This window comes from Trichosurus vulpecula, chromosome 9 (assembly GCF_011100635.1).
Source record: "Trichosurus vulpecula isolate mTriVul1 chromosome 9, mTriVul1.pri, whole genome shotgun sequence".
In the NCBI taxonomy this organism is placed as follows: Eukaryota; Metazoa; Chordata; class Mammalia; order Diprotodontia; family Phalangeridae; genus Trichosurus; species Trichosurus vulpecula.
The window spans coordinates 205,074,450-205,099,505 of record NC_050581.1 but is presented as its reverse complement, the minus strand read 5'-3'; the positions used below and the strand labels follow the sequence as shown (position 1 = coordinate 205,099,505).

The 25,056-nt window shown below is 47.8% G+C and overlaps 1 protein-coding gene across 1 annotated transcript; it reads right to left on the bottom strand.

The window, feature by feature from the left end:
* Nucleotides 1–6,097: 6,097 nt before the first annotated feature.
* On the bottom strand, nt 6,098–23,144 carry DCLK3 (doublecortin like kinase 3). The gene is made up of 4 exons (XM_036739479.1): nt 21,684–23,144; nt 10,945–11,077; nt 8,338–8,505; nt 6,098–6,326 (listed from the first exon to the last, which is right to left on the bottom strand). Exons 1-4 carry the CDS (start codon nt 23,127–23,129, stop codon nt 6,133–6,135), a joined length of 1,941 nt encoding a protein of 646 aa, XP_036595374.1. The 5' UTR covers nt 23,130–23,144; the 3' UTR covers nt 6,098–6,132.
* Nucleotides 23,145–25,056: the final 1,912 nt, after the last annotated feature.

Genomic DNA, 25,056 nt, shown 5'->3' with positions numbered 1-25,056 from the left:
AGAGCAGAGTGCAAGCCAGGCTAGCAGTCAACATACCTCTCCTCGGATCATACCACCTTGGAAAAGCTGAAAACTCACATCCCCCCAAAACTAGCTCTAAAAACAGCTGCACAAAAACCTGAAACTTGGGAGAGTGCCACCTCCATCCCAGGAGCAGAGCCAAGGCAACTTTAATATAAAGTTAAAAGTCAAAAAATAGGCTGGAAAAAACAACAAAAGAACCTGATCATAGAAAGTTACTCTGGTGACAGGGAAGATCAAAACACAAACTCAGAAGACAACAAAGTTAAAACTGCTACATGCAAAGCTTGCCCTCCCCACCCCAAGAAAAATGGGAATTGATCTCAGGTCCAAAAAGAATTCCTGGAAGAGCTCAAAAAGGATTTTAACACTCAAATAAGAGAGGTAGAGGAAAATTTAGAAAAGAAATGAGTGATGCAAAAAAATCATGAAAAAAAAGGGTCAACAGCTTGGTAAAGGAAGCACAAAAAGTACTGAAGAAAATAACACCTTGAGAAACAGAATAGGTCAAATAGTAAAAGAAGACAACAATTCACTGAAGAAAAACTCCTTAAATATTAGAATTGGTCAAATAGTTGATTGAAGAAAATAATTCCTTAAAAATTAAAATTGAGTAAGTGGAAGCTAATGACTCCATGAGATATCAAGAAACAATTTTTAAAAATCAGAAGAATTTCAAAAAGAAGAAAATGTGAAATATCTCACTGGAAAAAAGCAACTGACCTGGAAAATAGATTGAAGAGAGAGAATTTAAGAATTATTGGACTACCCGAAAGTCATGATCAAAAAAAGAGTGGAGACATCATCTTTCAAGAACCAGAAGGTAAAATAGAAATTGAAAGAATCTTCCAACCATTTCCCGAAAAAGATCCCAAAATGCAAACTCCCAGGAATATGATAGCCAAATTCTAAAGCTCCCAGATCAAGGATAAAGAATAGCAAGCAGCCAAAAAGAAAAAATTAGTGGGGCCACAGTTAGAACAACACAAGCTTTAGCATATTCTATATTAAAGAATCAGAGGTCTTGGAATATGCTATTCTAGAGGGCAAAGAAGCTAGGATAACCACCAAGAATCACCTACCTAGCAAGAGTGAGTATAATCCTTCCAGGGGAAATTGGACATTTAATAAAATTGGGGACTTTCAAGCATTTTTAATGAGAAAACAAAAGCTGAATAGAAAATTTGACTTTTAGATACAAGACTCAAGAGAAGCATAAAAAGACAAACAGGAAAGAGAAATCATAAGAGTTTCAATAAAGTTAAATTGTTTACATTCCTACATTGGAAAAATGATACCTATAACTCCTAAGAAGTTTCTCATTATTAGGGCACTTAGAAGGAGTATCCATACACAGAGGGCACGGGAGTGAACTGAATATAAGGGGAAGCTATCTAAGAAATTAAATTAAGGGGTGAGAAAGATAAATGCACTGGGAGAAGGGAGAGGTAGAATGGGGTAAATCATCTCACATAAAGGAGGTGTGAAAGACTGTTTACAATGGAGGGGAAGATGAGGGACATGGGGGGAACATGCTTGAATCTTACTCTCATCAGAATTGATCATAGAAAGAATGACACACACACTCAGCTGAGTATGGAAATCTATCTTTCCCTAAGGAAAAGTAAAAGGGGGAGGGGATGAAAGAAGGAGGGAGAATAGAAGGGAAGGCAGATTGGGAAAGGCGATGGTCAGAAGGAAAACATTGAGTATGTACAGGGTGAAAGGAGAGAGAAGATGGATGGGAATACACAGTGACCATAACTGAAAAAATTTTACAGCAAGTTTCTCTGATAAAGGCCTCATTTCTCAAATATAGAGAAAATTGAGTCAAATTTATAAGAATGCAAGTCATTCCCCAATTGATAAATGGTCAAAGGATATGAACAAGTAGTTTTCAGAGGGAAAAATTAAAGCTATCTATAATCATAAGAAAAAATGTTTTAAATTACCATTTGTCAGAGAAATGCAAATTAAAACACTCTGAGGTACCACCTCATACCTATCAGGTTGGTTAATATGACAGAAAAGGAAAATGACAAATATTGGATGTGGGAAAATTGAGACACTAATGCATTGTTGGTGGAGTTGTGAACTTATTCAACCATTCTGGAGAGCAATTTGAAACTATGCCCCAAAGGGCTATAAAACCATGTGTACCCTTTGACCCTGCAATACCACTACTAGATCTATATCTCAAAGAGATTTTTTTTAAAAAGATAAAAGGATCTATATGTACAAAAATATTTATAACAGCTCTTCTTGAGTTGGCAAAGAATTGGAAATTGAGGGGATGCCTGTCCACTGGGGAATGGCTGAACAAGTTATGGTGTATGATTTTGAAGGAATACTCTTGTGCTATAAGAAATGATGAGCAGAATGCCTTCAGAAAAGCCTGGGAAGGTTTATCTGAATGGATGCAAAGTAAAATGAGCATTGCACACGATAAGAGCACTATTGTATGATGATCTACTGTGGGTGGCTTAGCTCTTCTCAGCAAGACAATGATCCATGACAATTCCAAAAGACTCATGACGAAAAATGCTATCTCCCTCCAGAGAAAGAACTGATGGATTCTGAGTGTGGATCAAACTTTTTTCACTTTATTTTTGCGTGCTTTGGGGGTTGGGGCACTGTGGTTTCTTTCACAACATGACTACTATTGAAGTATGTTTTGCATGACAGCACATATATAATCTATATTCAACTGTTTGCCACCTATTTATCTGGACTGCTTCTTTTTACCCTATGCTATATACATTTATATATGTACTTGCTCTTTCCCCCACAAGGATGTCAGCTCCTGGAGGGCAGAGCCTGTTTCATTCTTTGGACTTCTATCCCCAGCACGTGACACATAGTCAGCGCTTCATAAATGCTGATTGATTAACTCTGGGTAATTCATTTTGACTCAATCTGTTTTCTCTTCTATGAAATGTGTCTATTACAGTTGATGGAGAGTTATTCAGAGGAAAGGGAATATTTGTAGCAGTTCTTTTTGTGGTGGCTAAGAATTAGACATTGAGGGAATATCCATCAATTGAGGAATGGCTGAACAAGTTGTGGTATATAATTGTGACAGAATATTATTGTGTTATTAAAATGATGAGCAGGATGCTTTCAGAAAAACCTGGAGAAACTTACATGAACAGATGCAAAGTAAAGTGAGCAGAACCAGGAGAACATTGTACACAGTAACAACCACATTGTACGATGATGTGAATGACTTAGCTATTCTCAGCAATACCATGATCCAAGACAATCCCAAAAGACTGATGATGAAACATGCTATCCACCTCCAGAGAAAGAACTGATGGCATCTGAATACAGACTGAGGCATACTATTTTTCTCTTTCTTCCTTTTTTTTTCTTTTCTCTTCCTTTCTTTTTTGTTGTTTGAGTCTTCTTGTAGAAAATGACTAACACAGAAATGTTTTATATGATTGCACATGTATAACCTATATCAGATTGCTTACCATCTCAGGAAAGGGAGGAAAAGAGGGATAGAATTTAGAACTCAAAACTTCAAAAAAACACCAAAATTTTTAAATTGTTTTAACATGTAAATGGGGAAAACAAAATATTATTTTTAAAAAGAGGGAAGGGAAGCATTTTTATAGCATCTACTATGTGCCAGGCACTGTACTAAGTGCCCTACAAATATTCTCTCATTTGATCTCATTTGAAATAGGAGCTAGTTCCACTTTGGTGGGATTGCCAGGCTTGCCCTCACCACCATCCCTGGCATGGGCTTTGGGAGCCCAAGGCCATTGCCTCTCTCTGTCTCCTCCAAAATGACATAGGGGGTGCTCATCACCACGAACTTGGCCACCAAGTCAAGATCGCTTGTGGCTACAACAGAGCAGAATTCAGTTGGTTCTCTTGGGGTCAAAGGGCAGAACCATGAGCAATAAGGGAAGGTGCAATGTGGCAGAATTAGGCTCAGTGTCTGAGAAAATTTCTAACACTTCGGTTTGCACTAAAGGAATAGGGAGCCTTGGGAGGTGGTGGCCTCCTCTTCAGGCAAACACAGGGTGAGCACGTTTCTGAGATTCTGGACAAGAGATTTCTGTCCAGGCACAGGTGGGATTTAATGACTTCTGATGTCCCATCCAGCTTCGAGACCCTGAGAGTCAGTGACCTTGCCTCCTGAAGAAAGGCTAGGCTATGCTCAGCGCCAGGTGAAGAGTCGGGGCAGCTAATTCCGAGACTGTTTCGGTTTTTGGAAGGGGGAAGCCAGGGCAATTGGGGTCAAGTGACTTACCCAAGGTCACACAGCTAGTGTGTCGAGTATCTGGGGCCGGATTTGAACTCAGGTCCTCCTGACTCCAGGGCCAGTGTTCTACTCACTGGGCCACCTTGCTGCCCCCAAGACGTTTTTAAAGCCACGCTTGGTCTCCCGTCTTCATGCCTTGGGACTGGTCATCCTTCAGACCTGCACTGCTCTCTCTCCTCCCTTCTACCTCTTGGAATCCCCAGCTCCCCTCAACACTCAGCTCAAAGGCTGCCTTCTCCATGAGAACTTGCCAGGTCCTCCGCCTGAGAGCTCCGTGCTCTCGAAAGTGCCCTTTGATCTACATTTTGTCCATCAATAAATCACCCAACAAGCATTGGTTAAGCACCTACCACGTGACGAGCACTGGGCAGATGAAGGCAAAGGGCTCTCCACTGAGCCCTGCTCACACTCCGGTGGGGGAGACAACATGCAAGCAATTGGGTTCAAACAGCCAGAGACAGGATGAGTTGGGGAAGCCAACAGAGGGACGGGAACTTAGACGAAGGAGGACTGCGGGTGTTTAGCTGGAGGAAGGAGGGAGAGCATTCCAGTGAAAATGCCCAGAGTGGGGAGGTCGAGGCTCGTATGCCGGAACAGGCAGGGGGCAGCTGTGACCAGGTACAGCATGTTGTCTGGGGCACCTGTGGACAGACCTGTTGACTCCCCATTAGAGCGTCAACTCCTAGAGAGCAGGGACTATGGCATTCTCGTCTGTGCCTGGCCCAAAGCAGGCGTTCACTAAGTGCTGGACAGGGGATGGCTTCATCCGGGGCATTGGGGAGCATCAAGCCCAGCCCAGTATAAAGGACAGTAATTTAGGGGCTGGGGGAGGGGGAGAGGAGGGAAGCCGAATCGTAGTCCTGCCCAGGAAAGTACTCGGAGCCAAGCAGGATGAAGACGCGTCCTTAAGCTCAACGAGGGCCCAAAGAGTGTCCTGCATTGGATCATCGCGCAGCCAACGCCTCTCAGTATTATGGTGTGGAATGATTCTGTACCTGGCGGACAGGAGGAATCCTGCAACCTCCTGGAGGGGAGGAGGGCAGATCGGGGCAGGGAGAAGGAAGCTAAGCAGAAGCCACGCTGAGCTCTCATGAAACGCTTTATTCCCCAGAAAGTCCCTGGTTATGTCACTACACTCCGGCTCTTGGTGCAGCTTGGGGCTTGGTTTGGGGTTTATCCTAATCAGCACTAACTTTCACGCGTTACACCATGAAGTTCATTACAAAGGGGAAACAAAACATCATGTTATTCTGTAACAATTACAGGGACAAAGTCATCACCGAAGTTATTTATACATTTGAAAAGCTACCGATTTTAAATACTTCAAATATACAAAAAAATTAATTCAACAAACATTTGTGAGGTGCCTGTTTGGTACAAGGCACTGGGACATGAGGATAGGCCAGGGGGCCTGCCCTCAAGGGGCTTACCATCCGCTGGGGAAGTGTGGAAGAGACAAGCATGGAAGGAGGGAGAACGGGATGTCTGCGCTATTGCTGAATCTGAATCTCTCTAACTCTCTCTCTCTCTCTTCCCTCCCTCCCTCTTCTCTCTGTCTCTGTCTGTCTTTCCGTCTCTCTGTCTCTATCTGTCTGTCTCTGCGTGTGTGTATCTCCCCCCCACCCTTCTCTATCACTGTCTGTCTCCCAATACCTCTCCCCCTTCTCTCCCTCTTTCTTCCCTCCCTCTCTCCTTTTTCTGACCATTTTTTGGTCTCTCCACACACTGTACCCAACAATTGCCCCATCCATCTCTGCTTCTGTCAGTTTGTCTGTTACTTCCCTAACAGCCCTGCCTTCCAGGCTGCTCACAAACACAGAGCAAGCTGCTCTCCCTTATGTGTCTCCTTGCAGGGCATTCTTGCCCTGGATCCGGGAGGGGAGCTCACTGGCAGCTGTTACTTCTGTCTGCAAGCTAACAGGGCTCGCCTTCCCAGTAGCCTTGATCCATGGATGCTCAAGAACTTGGTGGGCCGTGTAGCGCTTCTTGGGGTCCACCACCAGCAGCTGGCTCACAAGGTCCTTGGCAGCTGTTGGAGAATGACAGAGAAAAGACTAGACAAAGCAAAATGGCAGCTTCCTCCTGGAATGTGAGGACACTGTCCTGTGGAGTCTGTGGCACTATTGCTTGTTTTCTAGAGTCCCAGGAACGTCCCTTGTCCTGTTCAGTGACTTGTCCAAGGCCACACAGCTAGCAAGTGTTTGAATTCAGACCTAGGTGTCCCTGACTCCAACCCCAGCATGTTCCCTGCTGAGCCACCTTGACGTTTCCTTGCCTTGGAGTACAAGGCACTGGAATTCCCCTTCACAGGTCCCAGACCTCACCTTAATTCCATATACAAGCACAAGAGGTCTCCCGCTGGTCTGAGGTGTCTGCGACTTGGTCGTGCAATGAATCTCTCTCTCTCTCTCTCTCTCTCTCTCTCTCTCTCTCTCTCTCTCTCTCTTTCTCATACACACATACGCACACATACTCTTTCTCTGTCTCACACTCACAAACATGAACACACATGCATGTACACATACTTGTACACACGTACACACTTACACACACAGGCATACACACACATTCACACACTTGTACACATTCACACATGCTTGTATAAACATGCACACATTTACACATATACTCACATGAGCACACACACGCACACATTATGCCTCATTTCTCTGCCCATTCTTTACTTTCTTTTATAAGCTGAGGAAGCAGGCATCTCAGTCAGCCAGTTTCGTATAAAACTTCCATCAGGAAGGGGGCCATGCATTAGAGGATCCAGTGTTCTACTCCCCCAGTAACCCATTTGGCCCTGCCCCCTACGGCTTCCAGAGCTTCCTGTGCCGCCAATCCTGCCCCAATGCCCTGACCTCATTTGAAAGAAAGAGCCTTCTAAATCTTTGATAACCAGACATTTGGAGATTGTAGGACCAGGGAGGTCAAGCTGGAGGGACCACAAAGGCCTCTGGTCCAACCCCCTAGACCCAGGGACACACTAAGCACCCGCAGTGAGAAGCAAGGTGTGCTTTTCCCCTCCAGAATCTGGAAAAAGTCTATTTTCAAGTCCTAAGATACCAATAACTGAGAAGGGACTAGTTTACTGTGTCTTTGCCCTCCTCGGTGGGCACATCCCCCCCACACACACTACAGCCTCCCCCCTCTAAGTCTTCTCCCATGGGCAGCTTTTGTCCACACTCTCCCATAGGTCCACCACAGGAGACTTGTCCTACCCAGGGCTGCATAGCTGCCCATCTGTTGACCTCACTCTTCTTCCAATCACTTGTTTCTTCAGTGATAGCCCTGAACCCACTTCCTGAGAAGGCATCAGCCCCAGAAATAGGCTAGAGCCAACCTGAAGCCCCCCATCATCTTTCCATGGCCCTCAAAGTCATTCAATTGCCAGGGACAGTGGTGTCACCACTAAAAATGGGGGTTAAAGAGATAGGTTTGGGGTTGAGAAGCAGCCCATCCTTCCCGTGCTCAGATCTGAACCCAGCTCATTGTCTCACTGCAGGGCCTCTCTCAGACATATGGACTGACAGGCTAACTTGCAGACTAACCCTCCAATTGCATCAGGTTGGACAAGAGGTCAGCTTTATCCATTTAGCAGTGCCTGTGTAGATGGTGAGGCCTTGTTCCTTAGAGTGACTCTAGGTCATTGAGGAAGCCCGGCAATGATCTGGGACCTGGAGCGACCCCGCCATCCTCAGGGCATCCATCCTGTCTTAGGTGGCAGACCAGCAGAGATGTCCCCAAGCTGCACTCTGCTTGATGTTAATAAGCATAGGTTCTCTTATTAGAGACCAAAGGGGGACACACTTTCTAGAGGCTTCCTGAACTATGCCACAAGAATCAGCATGAAGACAAATCTTCAGGGAAATCAACTTTGTCCCCAAGGACAGGCTCGCTTTGGACCAGCAACTCCATGGAAATAGGGGCGCAGAGGTGCTCAGCTTTGGGGGCCAGGGGGCCTGGGGAGATGGGCCCCACAGCTCCCTCCCTTGCTCCATCTCGGAGCCCCCAAGATGGCTGAGTCTCTTACTTACCCTCTGAGATGTTGTCCCAGTATGGGCTGAGGAAGTCAAAGTGGCCCTGCTGAATGATGGCAAACAGCTCCTCCTGGTCCCTCTCTTGGCTACGGAAGGGAGGGAAGCCACACAGCAGGATGTAGAGAATCACGCCAGCTGCCCACATGTCCACCTCCAGCCCGTACCCTGGGGAAGAAAGGCCCAAGAGGCTGAGGTGGCTCTGCCCCAAGACAAGCCCCTGGCATCAGGAAGAAAGAAAAGAAGCCAGGGGCACAAGCAGCCCAGCCCTTGCCACCTAGTTCTGGGCTGAGAAACCAAAGAAAAAGGAGGTGGGAAGGCCGTCTCCACTCTCCTCCTTGGGGCTGCTCTCCATTCTCGTCTTCACTCTGCCACCCAATTTCTCCAGCACCTGGTCTGGCCAGCTGCTCCCATTGCCAACCTCCCCATTCATTCCTCAGCCTCCTGCACTTTGGATGCTTCTCCCACCAAGGTCACCCCTGGAGAGGCCAAGTTTAATGTGTTTTCTTCAGCCTCTACCTTCCCCATCCACCAAAGGATTGCACAGACAGGGAGGCTTATTTGCTCCTGAAAACACTCTCATCCCCAGGTCATGATGATGCTACCATTTCCTGGTTCCCTCCTCCCTCTCTGCCCTCTCTTCTCTCTCCTTAGCCAGTTCCACATCCTTCTCTGACCTTCTAAAGCCAGGAGGGCTTCATTAAAGATAAGTCAGGCCAGATGAGTCAGGTCAGACGGCAGGTGCCTCCTCCCCCTAGAGGCAAAGGCGTCACATGCAGTCAGTGTAGCTGGATCAAAGTTTCTCATCCCTGGCCTCCTTCATGAGCCCAATGGAGAGATGGGGTTGAATGAGAGTAAAGCTCAAGAAATTCAAATGTGGATGAATCAACCAAAAGTATTTATTATATACCTACTATGAGGCAGGAGGGCAGCCATGCAGTGTAGTGGATAAAGTGCCAGACCTGGAGTCAGGAAGACTCATCTTCCCAAGTCTAAATCTGGCCTCTGACACTTACTAGCTATGTGACCCTGGGCAAGCCACTTCACCCTGTTTGCCTCAATTTCCTTATCTGTAAAAAGAGCTGGAGAAGAAAATGACAAACCACTTCAGTATTTCTACCAAGAAAACATCAAATGAAGTCACAAAGAATGGGGCACAACTGAAAAATGACTGAATAACAATAAAATGTGCCAGGAGCTGTGCAAGACACTAGGGAATAAATAAAGACAAGAGGGAAGCTGTGGAGTCCTGCCCTCAAGGGACTTACTCTCTAGCCAGAGAAAACAACTCAGACATATATAGAAATACGCAAAATGTATACAAAGTACAGACTGTGGCAACAGAGTTTTAACAAAAGGGTAAACTGAGGCAGATCTTTGAGGAAGATAACATTTATTAGCAGGGACATGCTACCTGTCCATAAATGGGTCCATTGCTTGCCTCCATTAATGCCAAAGACCCTGAACAAAAGGATAGTTCCACTTTTATAGGTTTTGGGGAGCACAGGACAAAGTATGGTGACATCACGGGATTGAGGGCAACACAGAGCTCAGCACATCTGCAGACAGAACACGGGTGTGGGCAGTTTGTGAGGAGGCTAAAGTGAGAACATGTTGAGGAAGCTGTGAGGACTCTGAAGCATCATCAAAATGTCACTTGTTCTTGCCCTTCTTACCATCACGACACCAAGACTCAGAAGCACCTTGAGGATCTGGAGTCCCTCCTATTTTCCAGCTGCTGTCCGTGGTGCCCACACCGGCCCAGTTTCCCAAACAGGGAGCCCAGGAGCAAGCGCTGACCCTGGCTTTCAGCTTCCAGAATCTGTCCCTGCTTCCATCCAATCCACAAGGTTTTTTTAGAGCCCCACTCCTGGCTCACTCCCGACTTGCCATCCCCCTGGTAGAAGCCATCCCTCCCCCTCTGGCCTGGACCCCCCTCAAAAATCTAGTAATCCCTCCTGCTGCCCCCCCCCTCAGCCAATCCTACTCAAGGCCTACCCTGGCTCCCTCCAGCCCACCATATCAAGTTCAAATTCCTCCCGCCCGGCCTTCCAGGCTCCACATGAACGAAGCAGCCTCTTTCCCTGCTACTTAAAACACACTCTGCTGTATTCAGCCTGGTCTGCAGTGTCCCTGGACAGCTGTGCTCATTCTGGTCTCCGGGCCTCCCGAGCCTCCACAAATCCTACTCACCACACTTGGGAAAGGGAAATAGATGAGCCCACCCTGACCCCCAAACCAATGAGGGAGAGGTGACGAGGCTGAGGTCTTTCAGGAGAAATCATCTCCTTTCCCCTTTCCAAGTCGAGCTCTCTAGTCATCCAGGCAAATGGTTCGCGGGGCCTCTGAGGCAGGGGCAAAGGAAGAGCTAGACCCTGGCTCCCCAAACATCCTCCCCCACAAGATGGTCCCAGCTCCTACATGTGTGGCCAGTCCAAGAGGCTCTCCCTAGCCCAGGCCTCCTCCCAGTCTGACAACCTTGAAGCAGCAACAGCATAACCAGCCGGCAGAAGGCAGCCAGGATCACTGGTGAGGGACAAGCAGGAAGCCTAAAGCCAGGGCTGGGACCCTTGGCTTACGCGCCCTTCCCGAAGGTCTCCTGTTTACCTTTCTCCAAGAGAATTTCCGGGGCCACGTAGGTGGGCGTCCCACACACGGTAAATAAGGGCTTGACCACATGCTTGGCGAGGCCAAAGTCAGCCAGCTTCAGGGTGCTGGATTTGTCTGCATTTCTCTGGACCTGCGGTGAAACAAAGCCCCCTCAATATAGCGTCATTTACCCCTACTATGTGCAAAACACTTCCTATTACACAGCTGGGCAGCTAGGTGACGCTATAGTGCATAAGGCACTGGGCCTGGAGTCAGAAAGACCCAAGTTCAAATCCAACCCCAGACACTTACTAGCTGTGTGACCCTGGCCAAGTCACTTAACCCTATTTGCCTCTGTAAAGTGAGCTGGAGAAAGAAATGGCAGACCTCTCCAGTGTCTTTGCCAGGACAACTCCAAGGGGGCCATGGGGAGTCAGACACAACTGAATAACAAAAATTCACAGCAAATCAGGCGAGTTGGAGACAGATGTAGGGAAACCTCTGTGTAGCATAGGCCCGGCTTCTCAAATTAAGACAAACGGCCACGTCTACGTCCACCACCCAGTTATTCTAGGTTGTGGTTTGGCGTCTTTCTTCTTGTCCCAGCCTCTGGTTTCCTCAGCTACCAGAGTGGAGAATCCTTCCACCCAAGCAGCACCAGTGAAGGAGTGGGGCAGGGGACACCTGGACAGCTCTGGAGGATGGATAGCGAGTAATGGAGGCCGGAGAAAGTAGGGAGTTTGCAGAGAGGAGTTATGACACATGGGCAGGGGAATGCTGGGAAATGTTTGACAGCCGGCTCTCCAGAACAAAAGTATGCAAGGCCCGCTTTTGAGGCTATTGACATTTCCTCTATCGCTTCTTTAAGTCTAGACTCTAGACAATCAACAAAACAATCTAAATGCTCACTGTGAACATTTAACAATCAGCTCTCATTCAAGCTGGCAGCAGCACACCCCTGGACATGGGAGGGACCTTGAAGATCTGTGCTAGCGGGCACCATCACATACTTCGGCATTTCCCAGTGTAACATTCTCCATGAAAGCCAATCTGTGCTTGTCTCACTTCCAGAAGTGAGCTGCTCATCTATCATGGGGGGCAGCACGGGAATAGGGTACAAGCATCCCATGAGCCAGCCCTGGGACATGGCGACCAAGAACACACACATCACCTTCAGCTGTGCTCGGGCCCAAAACACGGGGAATGACAGGTCTGTTGGACCCTGCCCTGGTCAGGCTCATGTTTAGGGGCTGTATTTGAAGGATGTGAACAGACTCCAGATGTGCAGAAGAGCACGGACAGGAGCAGGCAGCTCCCCAAATGAGCCTGTGCCAAGAGCAGTGGAAGCTCAGCCTGGGCAGGGTGGGACACGATGCTGCCTCCAAATATCTGAGGCTCCCCCACGTGAAGGATGGATGACTTCGTCCTGCTTGGCCCAGCAAGGTAGGACTGGGCTTGACAAGGGAAAGCTGCAGAGAGACAGATTTCTACTCTGGGTGGAAAAACTGGCTAATAATGAGAGCCAAGGGAAATTCCAAAGTGAAATCAGATGGCTTAGAGAAGGTCATGGACTCCTGGTCACCGGAGGCTGTCAGGAAAAAGGCAGGTTGCCTCTTGTCTGGTGGGCTACCCAAGGGCTCCTTGTTCAGAGACAGCTAGACAAGATGGCCCCCGTGCCCTCCCACCCTGGACAAGATGGCCCCCATGCCCTCCCACCCTGAGCTGCCAGCATCTTGCCAACCTCCCATTGTAAAAAGAGAAAAAGGGGCTCAGGGAAGAGAAGAGATTTGTCCAAGATTCACACAGGGAACAAATGGGGAAGCTACCCAGAATTCAAACCAGGGTCTTTGCTCCCTCTTCATCACTCTCTCCCTTGCTCCAGAGAAGCCAGCACATTTGCTATTCATGCCCTTTTCCTCACCTAGAATGCTCCACCCCTCAACAACTGCTGTCTAAATCCTGGTCATCCCTATGTCCCATCTCAGACAGCTCTTTGCTAAAGCCTTCCCTGACCCTCCCCACCACATGGGGTCTCATCCTTAGGGGACTCTCAGTTCCTCTTAGGACTTTGGAGTCCTAGGATTGGAGGAGACCTCAAGCTATCCAGGTCATCCCTTCTCTCCTGCAGGAAGGAGGCCTACTAGGACATTCCTCTGCTTCACTGAAGACTTCCAGTGACAGGGAGCTCACTACCCAGTAAGGCAGCCCCTTCCCTTCTGGGATCATTCTAATCATTAAGACTTTCCCTAGGCTGCCTTCCTTAGCTTCCATTCACTGTTGCTAGTTCTATCCACTAAAATCAAGGAAAAGAAGTCTTCTCCCCAGTAGCCCCTCAAATATCGAGGGCAGCTTTGGCAGTCCCGGCCACCTCCTCCCCGCCTACACACACAAGCACCTGTGTGTGCACATACACACATGCATGCATACACTGCCCTAGGCCAGTGGTTCCCAGCCTGAGGCCCAAGGAGTCTTTAGATCAATCTGTGCCCCTGAATCTTGATTTTCAGTGCCCAGCGAGGCACTTTCACTTACACTTTCGCTTGCTGAGGCCAAAAGCCTCTAGGGGTATCTTGCATTTTCTCAATCAACACTGGCTAAGGAGATGACTATCAGAGGAAGGGAGAGGTCTGCGCAGCTTCTTGACATTAAGAAGAGACTGGGATCCAGAGCCTGGGCCGGATGTCCCCATGGCACATGGGCACTATTCTCTCTGCATGCCCAGTAGAGAGGCTTTCCAACTAATAGAGGATTATCGAATGGGATTCAATTTGGATGGAGTGGGATTATTCTAATAAGATACACCCTCCTAATTAGATATGAATCATTCTAATGAGATGCAAGGGTAGGAGCTGTGAATTGTTTTCATCTCCTCAGTCCTTAGAGGAGCCCCAGGCACATGGTGGGTGCTGGGCACTTAAACATTGCAATCTGGCTTCTGGTCACAAGATGGCAGCACGTGCCTGTGTCCTCATCTCACCAGCCCAGTTCAGCCCACACTGGGAGGCTTGTCCAAGGTGTTCATTCCCATCTTCCCCACAGCCCATTCAGCCCTGATCTATCTGTTCCAGCCACTAGAGCCCTCCCTCTTGCAGCTGTCTTCAGCTGGCCAAGCCACCAGCCCCCAAGCCATTGTTGACCCCAACCAGAGCTCCCCTCTGTCTGTGTGACTTTTCCCAGAATGGAAAGTGGCCCCACCCTATGCTCTGTATCTTGTGGGGTCTTATTTTCAGCTGCATGTCAGGGTTTAAAAGATCTGAGATACGAATTCATGATCGTCTTGATGACTAATACCACTGTTTGCTAACAAGAAATCAGTGGCCAAAATGGTGGGCTCCTCAGCTACCCCTGTCTCAGAGTTGGGGGAGAACCTTTGGGTTTCAAGCAGCTCTATGGAAACATCTGGCTTTTCCAAGGCCAGCCCAGATTCCAGAGTTCAGTTGTTTTTTTTTTTAACGCCCCCCTCCCCATTCAATAGCCGTGTATTGAGTGTTTACTGTGTGTATCTTGTGAAGCATTATGGTGTCACAGATAGATAGTGGGCCTTGGAGTCAAGCACACGAGGCCAGGTAACTGAGGATGGCTATCAGAGCATGACACACTTCTACCAAAATAATGTTGAGAATGCTAACGCTTGGGAGGAGCTGAGGTTGGCCAGATAAGGTGGGGGGAGCAAGAAGGAGGAAGTACCCATATGTGAAAGATAGGCAGACAGAGACAGAAACATGGACAGAGAGAAGAAAGACCAAGAGCTAAGTTATAAGAAAAATGGACCCTGTGCTTGGCATAGATGGGACCATGACAACTGAAACCAGAGAGAATGCAGAGATGCTCGGATCCTTTTTGCTTCTGCTTTGCCAAGGAGAATAAATTTGGGAAAAGGCAGAACAGCCTGGGCTAAGATAGGCAAGGAGACAGTAGGGGAACCTCTGACCCCTGAATAAAATCAAGCCAAAAGTTCAAATAATCAGCTTCATACTAGAAAGCAGTTTTCTGGCAAAGATCTGGGGGTCTGAATGGCCCACCAGCTCCATACAAGTCGAAGTGGGATGTGAGCACCAAAGAAGCTAATGTCCTCTGGGGCTACAATAAGAAGAAGGTAGAAAGTCAGTGGTCCCACTTCGTGCTGCCCTGTCAGACCTCATCTGAGCACTAGGGTCAAGTCTGGCCACTATGGTTTAAGAAGGACATTGGTGAACTGAAGAATGTCCAGATAAGTACAATCAAGAAGGGAAAGGGCCTCAAGTCCAGTTTCAAGGATGATCAGCTAGAGGAACTGGACAGTATTTAGGCTGGAGAAGAGGAGACTCAAGGAGGACACAAGATATGTCTTTGGGCTGGGAAGGCCTGTCTTGGGAAGGGATTAGCCTGTTCTATCTGCCCAGAGGGCAGAGCAGATTGAGGCTTGAGATCAGGGAAACCTCCCTAGCCACAGAGCTGTCCCAGAGGGCTGAGTGTCTCCCTCACCAGGTCTTCAAGCAGAGATCCAATGACCACTTGTTGGAGATGTTAGAGTGAGAATTCCTTCCACGTAAGGGCTAGAGGTCCCTTTCAGCTCGCAAACGTTGTGACCTATGACTGCTGAAAACAGATACCTCTGTGAAGGTAGAAAGACTCAGGAGCACCAGCTCTGCCCCCTTCGCAAAAACTCAAGAAGGCAACACCCTCCACACCTAAACCCACGTGTGTAAGGAGGGGCAGGGAACGGAAATGTCCTAGTGAAGGGGAGAGCCCAGTGCTACAGCCAGTCAGTCAACAAGCATTTCTTAAGCCCCTGGTGCGGGTCAGGCACAGTGCCAAGTGCCGCTGCTTGTCACTTTTGATGCTGCTGTCTCACCACAGCCCACGACCTCCAGTACACCTCCCCCACCCACCCACCCCCAGCTCCATTCTTCTTAGAACTGGTCCCATGGAAGATTCCAGCCATTAGTTAAATGAACAAACCTTTAGGTTTCTTTGACCAGAAGGTCAGGATAGGTGCAGTTTACAAGCCCTCTTACTCATTGTTCATGGATATGAACCATCAGAGACACATGTCGAAGAAAGGATGACTATATATGGGGTCAATTCACCCTCTAGAAGTCTCTTATTCCCTCTGGTGTCAATAGGTCTTAAACTTCCCAAGCAGCTCCAATGGAGGCCTCACTAAGTCTCCTTCCCACTCTGAATGGGTGGTCCTAATTGTCTCCAATGCTGGGCATAGCCATTAGTACAAGCTGGAGCCTCTGCTGTCCATAAGAGTAGGCTGGATCCCAAGAGCCGTTCGGGGACTTCAGTGAAGGAATGACAGGTGGGAGGGGCCTATCCCCAGAAGGTCAACACACTCTTACCGCTGGACCGGCACCCTAGACCTACCTACCTAAAAGCTGGAGCCCTGAACACTGCAGGCTCACAGATGGAATCTCTCCTGCTCCTCAGTCAGCTATTAATAGACCCTTGAATGAGCACTGTTCCATTGTGCTCTAAATCTGAGCAAGCCTCGGGGAAGGAGAGGCAGATAGTGTGGGAGAAGAGGCAGCTTCATCCCTTCAGCACAGAAAAGCCAAGAGACAGGAAGGTGGCCCCCAGCTGAGGGAACAAGGCTAATAAGCAGAGAAACCACCAGGTGCCAGAGGACAACTGGCACCCTTCTGCTAACTGTCAGGGTTACTGGTGGGTGAATTCTGTGAATCTGAGAAGCAGGGTTAAAGGGCTGGTCTAGGAGCCAGGAGGATCCAGTTCAAGTCCTTCTTGTGATGCATACTAGATGCATGAACCTAGACAAATCACTTAACTCCAGGCCAGGGCCAGGAGAAGAAAGACAGCTGCCCAGCCCAGCACCTGCTCCAGACCCATTGGAGATAAGTCAGACTCTTGATGCTTTGATCTTTAGGATCAGAGGAAAGAATTTTCAACTCATCTCAACTACTGACCCACCTACACATACCCAGAGAAGGTAAAGAGTTGGTGGGCCTCTGGGTGGTCATGCCAGGGAAGCCAAAAGCCCAGCTCTACTACATCCAAGGAATGGTCTCTGACTGAAGATCAAAGCAATGCCAGTTTGACTTGTACCCAAAGGTTCTGGTCAGTTCCATGATGGCATGCTTGCCCGGGTTCTGGATGATGGACTTTGATCTCACACTTTTCCAGTCACAAATGGAGTGAAGCAAAGCTCTGTGCTCGCTCCCATGCTTTTTAGCATGATGTTTTCAGCCATGTTGTCAGACACCTTCAATAAGAATGAACACAGCATCAAGGTCTGCTACTGCACTGACAGCAAATTATTTAACTTGAAAAGGCTACAAGCCAAGACTAAAGTGGAGGGAGAGTTGGTGCATGGCTTTTTGTTCCCAGATGATTGTGCACTCAATGCAGCCTCTGAGGCTGAGATACAGCAAAGTCTCAATCAATTCTCTGCTGCTTGTGATAATTTTGGCCTGACAATTTACATCAAGAAAAGAGAGATTCAAGATGGCAGGTGGAAAGCAGGGACTTGCCTAAAGGTCTCCCCTAGGACCCTCCAAACACCTATAAAAATGGCTCTGAACAAATTCTAGAACTGCAGAACCCACAAAATAGCAAAGGGAAGCAGGGCTCCAGCGAAGGACAGCCTGGATGGGTAAGGTCTATCACGCCGTGCTGGGAGCAGAGCAGAGCAGAGACCAGCATGGGCTGTGCCCGGACCAACCAGACAGGGAGCCGGCCTGAACAGGCCCTAGCATCCTGAATCAGTGAGCTGTGGCAGTTACCAGACTTCTCATCCCACAAACACCAAAGACAACAGGGTAGGTTAGTGGGAAAAAATGCAGGGACAGAGTGAAAGGAGTTCTCAGTCAGCCACCACCCTGGGGGCTATGCAGGTGGTGCAGCTCTGAGGCTGCTTAGAGAGCTACAGCTGCAGTTGCTTCTGGCCCCAGGCCCACCTCGTGGGAAGAATTAGGTGGCAGATCAGAGCAGGAGTGCAGAGCCAGCTTAGATCTGAGTTGCAGTCTGGGTTGGTGGTTCTTAAGGGAGAAGGAGCACTGGTGTGGCAGAGTTTGCTGTGTAGAAATAGCACTGAAAACAACAGCGCAGCCCCTCAAGCTTGGGACAAAGTGCTCTCTACCCTATAAGCAGCTGTACCCCAACAAAAAGCTTAAGGGTCAAGTAGTTGGCTGGGAACATGAACAGGCAGCAAAAATGGACTCAGATTCAGACTCAGACTTTGGAATCTTTCTTTGGTGACAAAGAAGACCAAAACATACAGCCAGAAGAAGTCAACAAAGTCAAAGAGCCTACATCAAAAGCCTCCAAGAAAAACATGAACTGGTCTCAGACCATGGAAGGGCTCAAAAAGGATTTGGAAGAGCAAGTTAGAGAAGTAGAGGAAAAATTGGAAAGAGAAATAAGAGTGATGCAAGAAAACCATGAAAAACAAGTCAACAACTTGCTAAAGGAGACCCCAAAAAATACTGAAGAAAATAACACCTTAAAAAATAGATTAACTCAAATGGCAAAAGAGCTCCAAAAAGCCAATGAGGAGAAGAATGCCTTGAAAGGCAGAATTAGCCAAATGGAAAAGGAGGTCCAAAAGACCACTGAAGAAAATACTACCTTAAAAATTAGATTGGAGCAAGTGGAAGCTAGTGACTTTATGAGAAATCAAGACATTATAAAACAGAACCAAAGGAATGAAAAAATGGAAGACAATGCAAAATATCTCATTGGAAAACCCACTGACTTGGAGAATAGATCCAGGAGAGATAATTTAAAAATTCTTGGACTACCTGAAAGCCATGATCAAAAAAGAGCCTAGATATCATCTTTCAAGAAATTATCAAGGAAAACTTCCCTGATATTCTAGAGCCAGAGGGGAAAATGGAAATTGAAAGAATCCAACAATCACCTCCCAAAAAAGATCCCAAAAAAAAAAACTCCTAGGAATATTGTCACCAAATTCCAGAGCTCCCAGATCAAGAAGAAAATACTGCAAGCAGCCAGAAAGAAACAATTTGAGTACTGTGGAAACACAATCAGGATAACACAAGATCTAGTGGTTTCTACATTAAGGGATCGAAGGGCTTGGAATATGATATTCCGGAGGTCAATGGAGCTAGGATTAAAACCAAGAATCACCTACCCGGCAAAACTGAGTATAATGCTCCAAGGCAAAATATGGATTTTCAATAAAATAGAGGACTTTCAAGCTTTCTCAGTAAAAAGACCAGAACTGAATAGAAAATTTGACTTTCAAACACAAGAATCAAGAGAAGTATGAAAAGGTAAACAAGAAAGAGAAATCATGAGGGACTTACTAAAGTTGAACTGTTTTGTTTACATTCCTACATGGAAAGAAGATGTGTATAATTCATGAGACCTCAGTATTAGGGTGGCTGAAGGGAATATACATATATATGCATATGTATGTATGTATATATGTATATAGACAGAGGGCACAGGGTGAGTTGAATGTGAAGAGATATCTAAAAAAATAAAATCAAATTAAGGGATGAGAGAGGAATATATTGAGAGAGGGAGAAAGTGAGAGATAGAATGGGGTAAATTATCTCACATAAAAGTGCCAAGAAAAAGCAGTTCATTGGAAGAGAAGAGGGGGCAGGTGAGGGAGAATGAGTGAATCTTGCTCTCATCAGATTTGACCTGAGGAGGGAATAACATACACACTCAATTGGGTATCTTACCCCACAGGAAAGAAGGTGGAAGGAGATAAAAAAGGGGGGGGACTATAGAAGGGAGGGCAGATGGGGGAGGAGGTAATCAAAAGCAAACACTTTCAAAAAGGGACAGGGTCAAGGGAGAAAATTGAACAAAGGGCAATAAGATAGGAAGGAGCAAAATATAGTTAGTCTTTCACAACATGGGTATTGTGGAAGGATTTTGCATAATGATACACATGTGGCCTATGTTGAATTGATTGCCTTCTTAGGGAGAGTGGGTGGGGAGGGAAGAGGGGAGAGATTTTGGAACTCAAAGTTTTAAAAGCAGGTGTTCAAAAAAAGGCTTTTACATGCAACTAGGAAATAAGATATACAGGCAGTGGGGCATAGAAATCTATCCTGCTCTACAAGAAAGTAAGGGAAAAGGGGATGGGGTGGGGGAGTGGGGTGACAGAAGGAAGGGCTGACTGGGGAATGGGGCAATCAGAATATATGCCCTCTTGAAGTGGGGGGAGGGTAGAAATGGGGAGAAAATTTGCAATTCAAACTCTTGTGGAGATCAATGCTAAAAACTAAAAATATTAAATAAATAAATAATAATTTAAAAAAAAAGAAAAGAGAGATTCTTTACCAAACAGCACCATACCATCCATATATGTTATAGCAAATGGAGAAATTTTGAATACTGTGGGTAAATTCACTTACCTTGGTAGTATACTTTCCAGGGATGTCCACATTGATAATGAGGTTGATGCATACATTATTAGAGCTAGCTCAGTGTTTGGGAGGCTCCAAAGGAAAGTGTGGGAGAGAAGAGGTATTAGGCTTACTACCAGACTGAAGGTTTACAGAGCCGCGGTGCTGACCTCATTGCTGTATGCCTGTCTACCAGTGCCATGCCAGGAAACTGAATTACTTCCATTTGAATTATCTTAGGAAGATTCTGAAGATCACCTGGCAGGATAAGGTACCAGACACTGAGGACCTTTCTCAAACTGAATTGCCAAGCACTCAGAGTCTACTGCAGAGAGCACAACTCTGACCAGCTGGCCACATTGTTGGAATGCCAAAGGTACTTTTGACTGAAAGGCTATTTTACAGAGAACTCACACAAGGCAAGTGCTGCATGGTCAGAAAAAGCAATACGAGGACATTCTCAATGTCTCCCTGAAGAACTTTGGAACTGATTGTTAGACATGGAAGACATTGGTACAGGACCACACAGCATGGCCTGTCCATATCAGAGAAGGCGCTGTGCTCTAGGAGTGAAGTAGAATTGCAGTAGCTCAAGGGAAAAGCGAGATGTGCGTCTTTAGAGACATCTCCACCCCAAATGTTGACCTGGATTCTGTGCTCGACCTGTGGCAGAGCCTTGCGAGCTCATGTTGGTCTGATCGGCCACAGTCGGACACACTGCACATTGCCCCTGACCATAGTGATGTCATTTTGGTCCTCTTAGAGCACGCAGGACAACCACTGGCCATCTTTCTCCACACTAACTGGCTGAGGAGGGAGCAAAGGAGGGAGAGGTTCCCCGTATTATGAAATCATGGTATGAGAAGATGGTCGACAGGAGAGACCTAGCGAGAAGGGTCAGGCTCTTGGAATTTCCAGCCAAATACTTGACCAAAAGGTGACGGGGTGAGCGGTCTGGAGCGGGTAGAAATAAGAAGACGTAGTTGATGCCTCCATTTGCTTTGCTTAATTCCTCCTCTTGGCTTCAGAGAGAAGCAGCGGGGAACAACAATGGACTTAGACTCAGGAACCCAGGTTCAGACGCTGCCTTTACCACGGACAAACCCAGTTATCGCGGATTTCCCGTCTTGAGCCTACCTTCCTTATCTGTATGATGGGGCTTCCTGCAGTGTCTGCCTCACAGGGATTTTGGACCAATCAAATGAGGTGATGAGTGTAAAGCACCATTGGAAACACGCTCTCCTATTATTCTAAGGAAGGGGTCTATGGGTGGGGGGGAGAATAATTTAGAAATGGCAGTGACCTCCCCCACCCAAGGAAAATTAAAAGCACAAAACAACATTTCCCCCTCCCCAAGCCTCAGCCCGAGAGAGCGCGTGCCTCCTGCAGCCTCCTGCCCAGTAGCGCCACCCCCACCCCCAGACTCACCAGGAGGTTTTCCGGCTTGAGGTCTCGGTGGACAATCTTCTGCTCATGCATGTGCACCAATGCCTTGCACAGATCTGTGATCATACAAGCAGCATCGTGCTCAGTGAATTTCACGTTTTCAACAATGGCGTCAAACAAGTCCCCGCCGCGGACGTACTCCAGGATCAGGTAGATTTCGGTGGCGGTCTCATACACCTCATGCAGCTTCACGATGTTGGGGTGAGAGAGGTTGCGGATGATGAGGATCTCGCTGTCCACGATGTCCTCCTTGCCCTTCAGCTTGGATTTATCGATGATCTTCATGGCATAATCCCGCTGGCTGTGCAGGTGCCTGCACTCCTTGACCACTGCGAAATTCCCATCCCCGATGACCTTGCCAACCTCGTAATGAGCTTCCACATCTGACTTGTTAATGTTGGCCAGTCTCGGCTTCTTACCCGCTGCTCGGCCTAGCTTGGGCTCCTCCGCAGTCATCTTCGCCTCCTTGTCTGCCTTGCTCAGAGGCCCCTCCCCATGAGGCATCCACCTGCCTCCCTGGAGACAGCCCTTCTGATCCCTATCCTCCTTCTCCAGGTCAGGGCTTCTCGGAGCCCTCTCCACTGAGGCCTGGCGTTCACGAAGCAGCCAGCCGTTCTGCCTAGGTCTGGAGGTGCTCCTCGGGTTGCTCTTTGCACCCTCTGGGTTGGCCTGAGCTTCCATGCCTTCCCTCTTGCCTCTGGCAGCTGCTGCTGCCAGAGCTGGCCCAGGATGCTCGTGGACTTCCAAGTCCCTTCTCTCTTTCTTCTCCATCATTTTGTTAGGTCTTTCCAGCTCCAGGCTGGGTGTCCTGGGGCTGTTCCTCCAGCTCTCCCCTTTCCACCAGACTTCCTCTCCAGCTGGAGAATTCCCCCTCAGTGGTCCCCGGCAGCTCTTCATCCTCACCATCCTTTCTGGATTATACCTGTGGCCCTTCCCCAAGTCCAGCTCACTGCTGCCCAGAGAGAGTTCTGCAAGCCTCTGCTGCTGCTGAGTGCTACGAAGGGCCCTCTCTTGTTTACACTTCTCACACCTGATGATCTCCCCAGAGCTCTTCTCCACCTGGCTGTCCCGGTGCTTCTCTCCATTGGAATGGACCTCCTCCTGTCCAGCCTTCCTGTCTGGCTTTCCATGCTTCTCAGGGATCCGCTTCTTTTGGGTCCGCAGCCTCTCCTCAGGGCCCAGCTGAATCTGAGCTTTCCCCTCGGGCTTGGTGCCCACCTTGGGGAAGGAGGCCTGGCTCCGGCTCTTGGCAGCCTCCACTTCCCCAAGGTGTTGCTCAGCCTTCAAGGCCTTGTTGTAAAGCCTGCTTTTCAGCCGTGGCGACGGCACCCAGCTGTGTTGAGTCAGTGTCAGGGCCCGGGGCTTGGCAGTGGATAGTTCTTCCATGGCTATCTGAATGCTCTTCAGCGTCAAGGGCTCTCTTCCCATGGCGATAAAGGAATCTCCTTCTCGGAAGAAGTCTGACACACTCTTGACTTCCTTGCCTTTCAGGTTGTACAGCTTCCTTACTCGGTCATTCTTCCAGCGAGGGAAGCCCAAGGCTTCTGAGATGTCTGCCACCAGCTGCTCCAAGGTCTGCACTGACCTCCTGTTCAGCAGCAGGGTGATCTTCCTGAGGGGGTGTCCCCCTGGCTTCACCACGGTCACCACCCTGGGCTTCATGGAACTGTTCTCTGCATGGGCAGGATGAAAGCCACTCTGGGGGCTGAACACGGGGCACACAGACCTCTGGGGCCCCATGAGTGGTCTTCCACAGTGGCCCCCTCGACCAACGGGTGCACATGATCCCTGTAGCCGTCTCTCTGTTATTCTTGAGCTCAAGTACTTTAAAGAATGGTCAAGGCCACCTCGGTGACCTGAAACAAAGGAAAGAAAAGAAGGTTGTCATTCAAGGCTTATTCCAAAAACTATTCTTGTTTTCGGCGGCGGCAAGAGGACACATCTTCTATTCCTGTCCTCTCTGTGACAGCTACACTTTGGAAGCCTAAGACTTTAGGGGCAGCTGTGTGGAAGAAGAAGGGTCGGCATTGAGATCGAATCCCCAGGTTCCTCAAACCCCAACTCCTACCACCAAAGTTCACTCAGCCTCATGGAGGTTCTTCTGGTCATCACATGGGGTATCTGGACAGACTCCATTTTCAAGGGTCCTCCCTTCATAAGAGCTACACCTATGAGAACATCACCAACCAGGAGGTCTTCTTAACATGCCTGAAGACCCTAACACCAATGGAGCTTTGAGGTATTGCCCAACCCCATTGTCAGCACCCTCTGAGAGAGAAACACTGCTCCTCTTGTCTGTTCATTTAGAGTTCCAAGGAGACCCCTGACCTCAGCTTCAAGGACTCTTCACTAGAATGAGGCTGGACCGCCAGGGTCACCACATTGTTTGTCATCATTATCATCTTCACCATCATCACTGCTACCATTGATAGAGCACTTCAGGGTTGGCAAAGCCCTTTCCAACACTCTCTTGTGGGCGTGGCCTGCATCTGAAGCATTCTAAAACGATTTCCAGTGATTGTTTGAGTTCTATAAATATAACTATTTGGGAGGAGGAAAAGCCACTACAGAAAAAATTGGAAGTAAAATAGATGCCTCGGAATGGCTCAACAAACCATGGCTGTGATGAACATAACAGATCGAACCATCACAATCAACACATATGAGGAATGTGAAGAAACATGGGGAGAGCATGGCTGTGAAGGCAGAGGACTACAGAGACTTTGGAAAGTTTTCCTAGATAAGAAATAATCCTTGGCTGGCCAGTTCGGCGACATTTTGAATGGGGTTGTAAAGGACTCAGTTTATCCTCGAAGCAAGAGACTTTCACCCGAATTTGGGGAAGGCAGAGAAAGGAGATAGAGAGGAGAGACCGAGGCAGAGAAGCACCGGAACCAACAAGCTCATGACAGGGAAGAACAGAGTGCTGGGAGAAGTGACCACAGCAATAGTCATGGTCATGCTAATAATTACTAAGAAGAAGAACCACATTTAAATGGCACCTGAAGGTTTGCCAAGAGGTAGGTGTTATTACTATGATAACCATTTTACAGCTCACAAAACTGAGACACAAAGCTTGACTCATCCAGCGTCCCAGAGCTACTAAGTGAATGGGACAATATTTGAACTCAGCTCTTCCCGCCATCTCAACCACTGTGCTACCTGACTGAAGAGCAATGGAAAGCTGTTTATGGTTGCCAAAAGGACTGCCAGCCGACTCTGGCCACAAGCCTCATCCAGCCTAGGCCTCATTTAAATGTTGTTCTGGGCTTCTTTATTACTAGACAACTAATAATAAATGTAAGGTCATTAATAATGATTTTGCCCAAGTCCTAACTAAAATCTCACCTTCTAC

What these genes read in the sequence shown, in the direction of transcription:
- DCLK3 (XM_036739479.1), bottom strand. Translation starts at nt 23,129, where the DNA reads ATGGGAAGAGAGCCCTTGACGCTGAAGAGCATTCAGATAGCCATGGAA. An exon ending in GGAAATTCTCTTGGAGAAAG is followed by an intron (nt 8,506 to 10,944) that starts GTAAACAGGAGA and finishes TTTCTTCCCCAG; the next exon opens with GGTACGGGCTGGAGGTGGAC. An exon ending in CTGGGACAACATCTCAGAGG is followed by an intron (nt 6,327 to 8,337) that starts GTAAGTAAGAGA and finishes ATTCTCCAACAG; the next exon opens with CTGCCAAGGACCTTGTGAGC.